The 7,555-nt window shown below is 49.4% G+C and overlaps 1 protein-coding gene across 1 annotated transcript; it reads right to left on the reverse strand.

Moving 5' to 3' along the window:
• Positions 1 to 1,029: 1,029 nt before the first annotated feature.
• On the reverse strand, positions 1,030 to 1,795 carry LOC128589175 (translationally-controlled tumor protein-like). The gene has a single exon (XM_053596092.1). The coding sequence runs from the start codon at positions 1,704 to 1,706 to the stop codon at positions 1,188 to 1,190; it is 519 nt and encodes a 172-aa protein (XP_053452067.1). The 5' UTR covers positions 1,707 to 1,795; the 3' UTR covers positions 1,030 to 1,187.
• Positions 1,796 to 7,555: the final 5,760 nt, after the last annotated feature.

Below are 7,555 nucleotides of genomic sequence, written 5' to 3' on the forward strand. Positions count from 1 at the left end.
ATGTTGTGGAACTGAACTGGAGTCAGACACAGCAGAAATGAATTCATCTGCTCTCTCCGTCTGTGCGGATCTGAGTGGCTCCAGGACCCCCTCTGGCTGTTCCGTGTGAAGAGCGCTTCTGGGCTGATACCACTTGGCACAGCACTGGAGTTGTGGCCCTGCTTAACCGGGACAGGAATGTTGAGCTCTGGACAAACTGGGAAATTCAGGGTAAGGCCTGAAGAACACATGATCTTGTTGCCGCTAGGGACATGGCTTCGCATGGGACACAGGCTCAAGTCAAGGAAGTTACACCTCCTTCCATCACAGTTTTAGGGGATTTCAGAGCCTAGGAGGCCGAGTCAGCCAACAACCCAGAGTCTCAATCCCTTGACACCTGTAACTCCAGTGAGGTCCGTCTGCTTTCCCATGGGCATCCTCTCCCAGGGCCTCCACCTTGAACTCCTTGAACTTCACCTTGAATTTCTTTTTTTTTTTTCCAACTGAATTCGTCTCGTTTTATCTCTTGGTAATTTCTGCCACAGTCACTACTTCCATTATAGGTGATGAAATGTGTTAAGGCTCCACTTCAAGTGTTGGCACTGCTATGAGCATGGTCTCTCCCTTTACTGTAACTCAGAATTAAAACTTTGGTTCCTTTACATTCCAGTCTCAGGAGAGGTTTCCACTGTAGAATTTATCTGCTGACAGTCTTATGCTTTCTAGTAGTGGCCTACAACCAGTCTCTAGCTTCTGCAGGAACACTATAGGATGGATTTAGTTTAAAAGTGTATTAAACTAAAAGGCATTCTCTCGAATGAGTTTAAATGCATTTTATTTTTAAACAACCTACATGACATGTTTTTCCTTAAAAACAATGCCTCCGGAAACAGAAAGAGGGAAGGAGGGAGGTGGGTGGGGCCTTGGTGTGTGTCACACTTTATGGGGGCAAGACATGATTGCAAGAGGGACTTTACCTAACAATTGCAATCAGTGTAACCTGGCTTATTGTACCCTCAATGAATCCCCAACAATAAAAAAAAAAAAAAAAAAAACAATGCCTCCACTCCAAATAAATCACAGTCAAAATAAATGAAGAGCTCAAGATGACATCAGTCCCATTTGTCTTAAGTCCTGGTGTTGTGTGGATGACAAGCAGCAGCCAGTTAGGATGACAGGTGATAGATCCAAAGTAATCTCCAAATTTGTTAGAATTTTTCCATTTCTAAACCATCCTTAAAGAAAATCATATATGGGGTCACACCATGCTCATGGAAGTCCAGGAGAGCAACCATGCCATCTGGATTCATGTTTTCACCAATAAAGAGCTGGTAGTTTTTGAAATTAGCCAGGATGTGCTTGATTTGTTGTGCAGCCCCTGTGATAAAAGGTTTTACTCTTTCTGGTCTCTGTTCTTCAAGTTTGCCTTTGATTGACTTCATGTAATCTTTAATGTACTTCTTGTAGGCTTCTATTATGAAGCTAGTTTCCTGCAAGTGATGGTTCATGACAATATCAACACCAGTGGTAACTGTGCTTCCGGTACCTTCACCCTCAGGTCCTTCAGCGGAAGCATTTCCACCAATGAGCGAGTCATCAATGTTACCCTCTGTCCTACTGATCATCTTCCCCTCCACCTCCAAGCATAGGCCATCTGCGATCTTTTGGATCTTGTAAATGTCGGAGAACATCTCATCGTGGCTGATGAGGTCCCGGTAGATAATCATGATGGCAGCTGCAGGGAGACGGCGGCGGCGCTAGCTTTGCAGGAGCCCGGAGCTCGGAGAGATTGTGGTGGAGCCGGAGCTGCGTCCAGGGGGAGGGGGGAGCGGGTGGAAAAGCCACCTTGAACTTCTTGAACTTCACCTTCGCACTGCACCACTCTATCCCTGCTAGCTTTCTCTGCTTTTGAAACAATACCAGTCCCCATCCCTGGGCCCTTTGTTTCTGCCCTGCGACTCTTCCTCACCCCCTATAACTGCCGATCTGGGTATGAGGACAGTGGGATGATTGGAACTGCACCCCATAGCTTACCCCTTGGCCCGGTCCATCTGGGGACTGGATGATTTATAAAGAACAGAGATTTAATTTCCCTTAGTTGTAGAGAAGAGGCAGTCTGAGATAAAGGCACAGACAGATCTGGCATCGGGTGAGGGCCTGCTCCTCAGGCGGCACCTTCTTGCTGTGCTCTTACATGTCATGAGAGGAAGAAAAAAACCAGTGCTGTGTCCTCACGTGGGAGAAGGGATGGAAGGGCAAAGGGCTCCGTCTGACCTCTGTCACAAGGCCCCAACCCTCTCATCTCCTCTTAATGTATTCCTCTGGCAGTTAATTTGCAACATATGAATTTAGGGTGACATATTTAGACCTCAGCACCTACACACTTACCAGGGAAGTCTGACACACAGATTTCTGGTTTCTAACTTCAGCTGTCCTCAGATCCTTTAAAGCAGCCGGTGACACTTGGAAGGAAGGACCTGAGATGGGGATTAGAAGATGAGAGATGAGGTGGCAGGAAGGAGGGGCTCAGCCCGACGTAGGGGAGGCAGAAGGCGGGTGTGGTCGGCAGTGTCAATGCCAGGAAGGGCCAGGTGGGAGGGACCTGGGAGGGGCTGCTGGGGTGAGCTGTGGGTTACGATGACCTTCTGAGAGCTGTTTCTGTGGAGGGTGAGGGCAGACAGCAGACTGAGTGGCTGGGAGTTACAGACGGAAACAAGTGAAAAGCGACTTGCACAAGGACGCTTGGCTGGGCCCCAGGGTGGGTTTTACAGCCTGGAAGCAAGTGAGGCTGGGAGTTTTGGTGGCAGAAAACCTGGAGTTGAGTCTGGGTTCCACCACTTGGCAACTGTGCGGAGCGTGGGAACGTTGCTGTCTCCTCTCTGCCTCAGTTTACTCCTCTACAAAGGCAGAGCATATCACCTACTTCATCGGGTTGGGGTACACAACTCTTCTTTTATTTTTTTAATTATCTTCATTTTGTCCCATCCTTCTAGTCTTTCAGATTACGCTCACCTGGCCCCAGAGGAGGAAGTTACATTTCAGACCCATCAGGTGACTCAGTCCCGCTGACACAAAGCGTCTTTGTTATTAACAGTTCCATCCAGGTGTCTCTGACTTCCCTGGGGACAAGTTGGGACTGTGCAACGATGTGTACAGTCCTTTTTAATGCCCGTGAGGACGTTCAGGGAGATAGATGCTAACCTGGGCCAAGGACTTATAAGGCTTCTTTGGATAAGGGGGTGCCTCCCTGAGGAGTTGAGACACTGCTCTCAGAAAAGGCTCTGAGTAACATCTGCATTCAAGTCCAAAACCACTCATGGGAAATAAAATTAATTGTTTAGAAAAGAAGATGCAGGCTTGGTGCCTGTAACTCGAGCGGCTAGGGCACAAGCCACATACACTGGAGCTGGCGGGTTAGAATCCAGCCCGGGCCTGTCAAACAACAATAACAACAACCACCAAAAAATAGCTGGGCATTGTGGTAGGTGCCTATAGTCCCAGCTACTTGGGAGGCTGAGGCAGGAGAATCACCTAAGTCCAGGAGTTGGAGGTTGCTGTGAGCTGTGATGCTACGGCACTCTACTCAGGGTGACCTAGTGAGATTCTGTCTCAAAAAAACAAAAGGAGATGCAAATATAAACCCTTCCTGGTGGCAAATGGACACAAGATTTCCAGATGGCCCCTACTGGCGCTCAGCAGACATTGAATGAATATGGCACGAGTGACTGAAAGGTGAGTGCGGACATGTCCATCTGGGCCAGCTTGCCCATGGTGAGGGAGCCCTGGCTATCCTGGTATAGGGGCAGTGGCTGGCGCAGACTGCAGGACACGGCTGTCCTCAGTGCCTGGCGGCTGAGGATCAGACTCTGGGAGTCTGCGGTCTCCTTCTGGGTCTTTTGGCACCTTGTTTTACTCTCCTGGTGGCATTTTATCCTGCCTGCTGCCCCTCACTCACTGTTTTTGAAAACCATTTTGTAAAGCCATAGGTGTCACCCCTGCAGCCAGTTCTCAGGGAGCTCCGCAGGACTCACAGATATTGCTGTTGCCAGCAGTGCCGACTGCAAGGGAAGGAGGAGGCTGGGTAGCAGCACACATAGTTGAGAAGTAAACTGAGGCAGAGGCTCAGCTAGGAAGAAGGATTCTTGCCTCGATTATTTTTTGCTTTGTTTTGGAAATTGACATGAAATGAACAGTCATTTGAAACAATTCTCATTTTCTCTATAAAATCCAAACTCCTTGAGGGCAAGGGCCAGGTCTTTTTCTTCTCTGAGACCCTCCACAATGCTTACCAGTCCCTCCTCCCTGGCAGATGGGTGATAAATAATGATGAGGATGGCTTTTCTCACCAAAGACACTCAGCCTCACATTCTACTAACAGTTGCTGAGCTCCCTGCCCACCAGAACTTTAAGCGCTTTGGCAGTGCTGACTAGTGAATGGGGAGGTTGGGTTCCTTCCCAGAGATAGTTTGTCACGTGTTAATGCCCTGCCAGGGTGGTGTTGGGAGAGTTCAGTTACAGTCCTCCGGAGCTGCAGAAGGAGTACCGGGATCAAACTGCCCTGCCCAGAATCTCACAGTCCTCTTATTCATAAACCAGCGCTCAATATCAACAGGCAGTGAAGTGTATCAAGCACACTTCCTTCTTGAGCCTTTCACAGAGAAAGCTGCTATTGTCTAATCTCAGCTGAGACGGGTCACGGAGGGACACAGCTGCCTTCCCTGACCTCTGGAAGTCTCCCATCATGTTCCTGAGAGCCTAATACCATGGTGAATCCAGCTGTTCCCAAGGAGTTGAGAGGAGATTTGAGGCCTTCCTCCCTGAGGGTGGGGCTGGTCTGAATGGTCCAAACCAGTGGTTCTCAACCTGTGGGTCGCGACCTCTTTGGGGGTTGAACGACCCTTTCCACAGGGGTCGCCTAAATATATCCTGCATATCAGATATTTACATTATGAGTCATAAAAGCAGCAAAATTACAGTTATGAAGTAGCAACAAAAATAATTTTATGGTTGGGGGTCACCACAACAGGAGGAACTGTGTTAAAGGGTTGCGGCACTAGGAAGGTTGAGAACCAGACAGAGCAATGGAGACAGTTTCCCTGGGAAGTCCCAAGCCCTGCTCTCAGCATTTGTAACAGGGGTTGTCTTTACTGATGTGTTTAGAGTTGATGATTCTTTTTCCCAGGGGCCTTCGTTGGCATCACCAGCAGTGGAGCCGTTCCAAGTGAGGACTTTTGCTGTGGGTGACCTGACAAGCAGAGACTCCTAGCACCCCCAGTAGCCCCTCTACTCATCCTCCTTCATGACGGGCACCCTATATTTAGCTGGCAGACAGAATAAAGGGTGCCTTTTCCAGTCTTCCCTGGAAAGGAAGACTCTGTCCCAAAGCGGTGCATGGGGATGGGGAGGAAAGAAGGTGGGAGAGGGAGCTCAGAATGTAGGTCAAAGGATGAGGACAGTGAAACATAAGGTAAAAAGATACTGGTCCATGACAGCTTCATGAGTCCCGACTTCACTTGCATGAGAGTGAAATCGATTTCTATCTTTGTTTAAATCATTTAGGGTGGAGGTCATTAAAAGCTGAACCTCATTCTCACTGGCACCTAGGGAGGGTATTAGGTTGCTTGTCCCACTGACGTCAACTTCAGCCTGAAGGTTTGAAGTCCAAGAATGATTTTCCAAGTTGTGGGCTGGGTCGTTCTCAAATCCTCATGGCCACTGCTGATAAACTCTGGGGAGGGAAAGGGGGATTCAAAGAAGGAAGGGAATCCTTGAGGAGAAAACTGGGTCTGAGAATTCTGCATGGTGAGAGCAAGTGTCTCAAAGGCCCCTTTTCAAGGGTGTGTTGCTAAAGCACAGTGGAGACAGACAACATGGTTATGATGGAGAGAGGGAATGGTTTTAATAAAGAGGGGAAAAGTAGAAGGCAGAATTTTACAGACTGAGATTTTCTGCCCAGGTTTTTCTGTTTTCCCCACCACCACCACCCGCCACCTCTTTTTTGCTCTTCTTTATCTGAAGAAACACATTGCTTTTGACTGCTGGAAGCTAACTTATACTTCAGCCAATTAGTGGTCAGGTCTCTTTAAATTGCAAGTGAGGTTGGGCAGGGTGGCTCATTAGAGGCTAACAGTTTGAGACCAGACTGGGCAACACAACAGAGACCCTATCTCTACAAAAAAAAAAAAATCTTAAGTGATACTAACTCCAATTCAAATGGGCTAAGGCAAAAATAATAATAATAATTTATCAGCTCACATTACTGGAAGTCCAGGGGCTTCACATGCGGCTGAATTCACGTCGTGAATTCACGTCGGCCAATTCATAGGCCGTCTGGACTCTGTCTCCGAGGGGCTTTCCTGTGTGGCTCTCCCTCCTTGAAGGGTCGCAAGGTGGCCCCTGGTAGCCTTAGGGTCCAGGTTAGTGACACCGTGGAAAGCTAGACATTCTTTTCCCATAGTTATAGCAAAATCCTAGGACTAACTCTCACTGGACTAACCTGGGCTACGTACTTGTCCCTGAATGCACTGTTGACTGGCCAGGCCAGGATCCTGAGTCTGGGTGGGGACCAGAGCCACGAGCATAGCACGTAGCGGTGGCCTAGAAAACTCGGGACAGCGCAGAGCAGCCAAAACAAAGAATTTTTTTCCTATTACAAACAGGGGCGCATGGATTTCATAGATCCTGTCCGAGGCAAACCTGGCTCACCAATGTCAGCTCTTTATTAGAGAGACACATGAGAAGTAACACAGGAAGGGAAGCCAGAGGGGGAGCTGGTGGAGCCTCTCAGGGTACGCTGAGCACTAGAAGGGTCTGGGACAGGCCGCAGAGATGCTGAGCGTCTGGCCACTGGCTGTGCAGCAGAGTAGGGGCCCTAGAAATAACGGAAGGTTGCCTTCTGACCCATAATTTCTCCTTTGCAATCAGGGCAAAATCTCCCTGGACACCAGAGCTGGTGTGAAGAGCAGTTAGGCCACAGCTGCAGGGCCCGAGTCTCCGTGTCCCGTGTCCCAGCAGATCCCAGCTTGCTGCAGATCAGTGCAGCCGGGCACTGAGCTGGGCGGTGCTCAGCAGACTGCACCCCACTGCCCTGCCCAGGCCTTGCAAACCTCAGGGAAATGCCTGGATGCCCCACCTCAAGGAAAACTGTAGGGCCACATAGCCAGAAGTGCCCACAATTACAGTTATGAGGATCAGAAGGGCAATCTCTGCCCAAGGAAATTATACCCACAGTCATCACTAGGAGCCAAGCAGGCCCTTTGACTCCCTCACGCCGCCTTACTGGCAGGGTAGGAAGCAGCAATCTGTTGTTCCCACCACAGAGGAGGAAGTGGAGACAGGCTGCTCTTTAGGGCACTTGTGCAAGGTCACAGGACTCTTCATCATCATTGTGACACCTTGCCCTTAAAATAAAAATGACCAAATCTGCCATGACATCACCAGCACCAGTGTTGGTCCTTGTGGGAGAGAGGGGAGCAGGCGGGCTGCAGGGCCACCATGTCACAGAGCTCTGCATCCCAGAGCACCGCGAGCTGGGCCTTAGTGTGGCCGGGGGAAGAGCAAGAGCGGAGCCCTGCCT

This window comes from Nycticebus coucang, chromosome 6 (genome assembly GCF_027406575.1).
Source record: "Nycticebus coucang isolate mNycCou1 chromosome 6, mNycCou1.pri, whole genome shotgun sequence".
Lineage (NCBI taxonomy): Eukaryota > Metazoa > Chordata > Mammalia > Primates > Lorisidae > Nycticebus > Nycticebus coucang.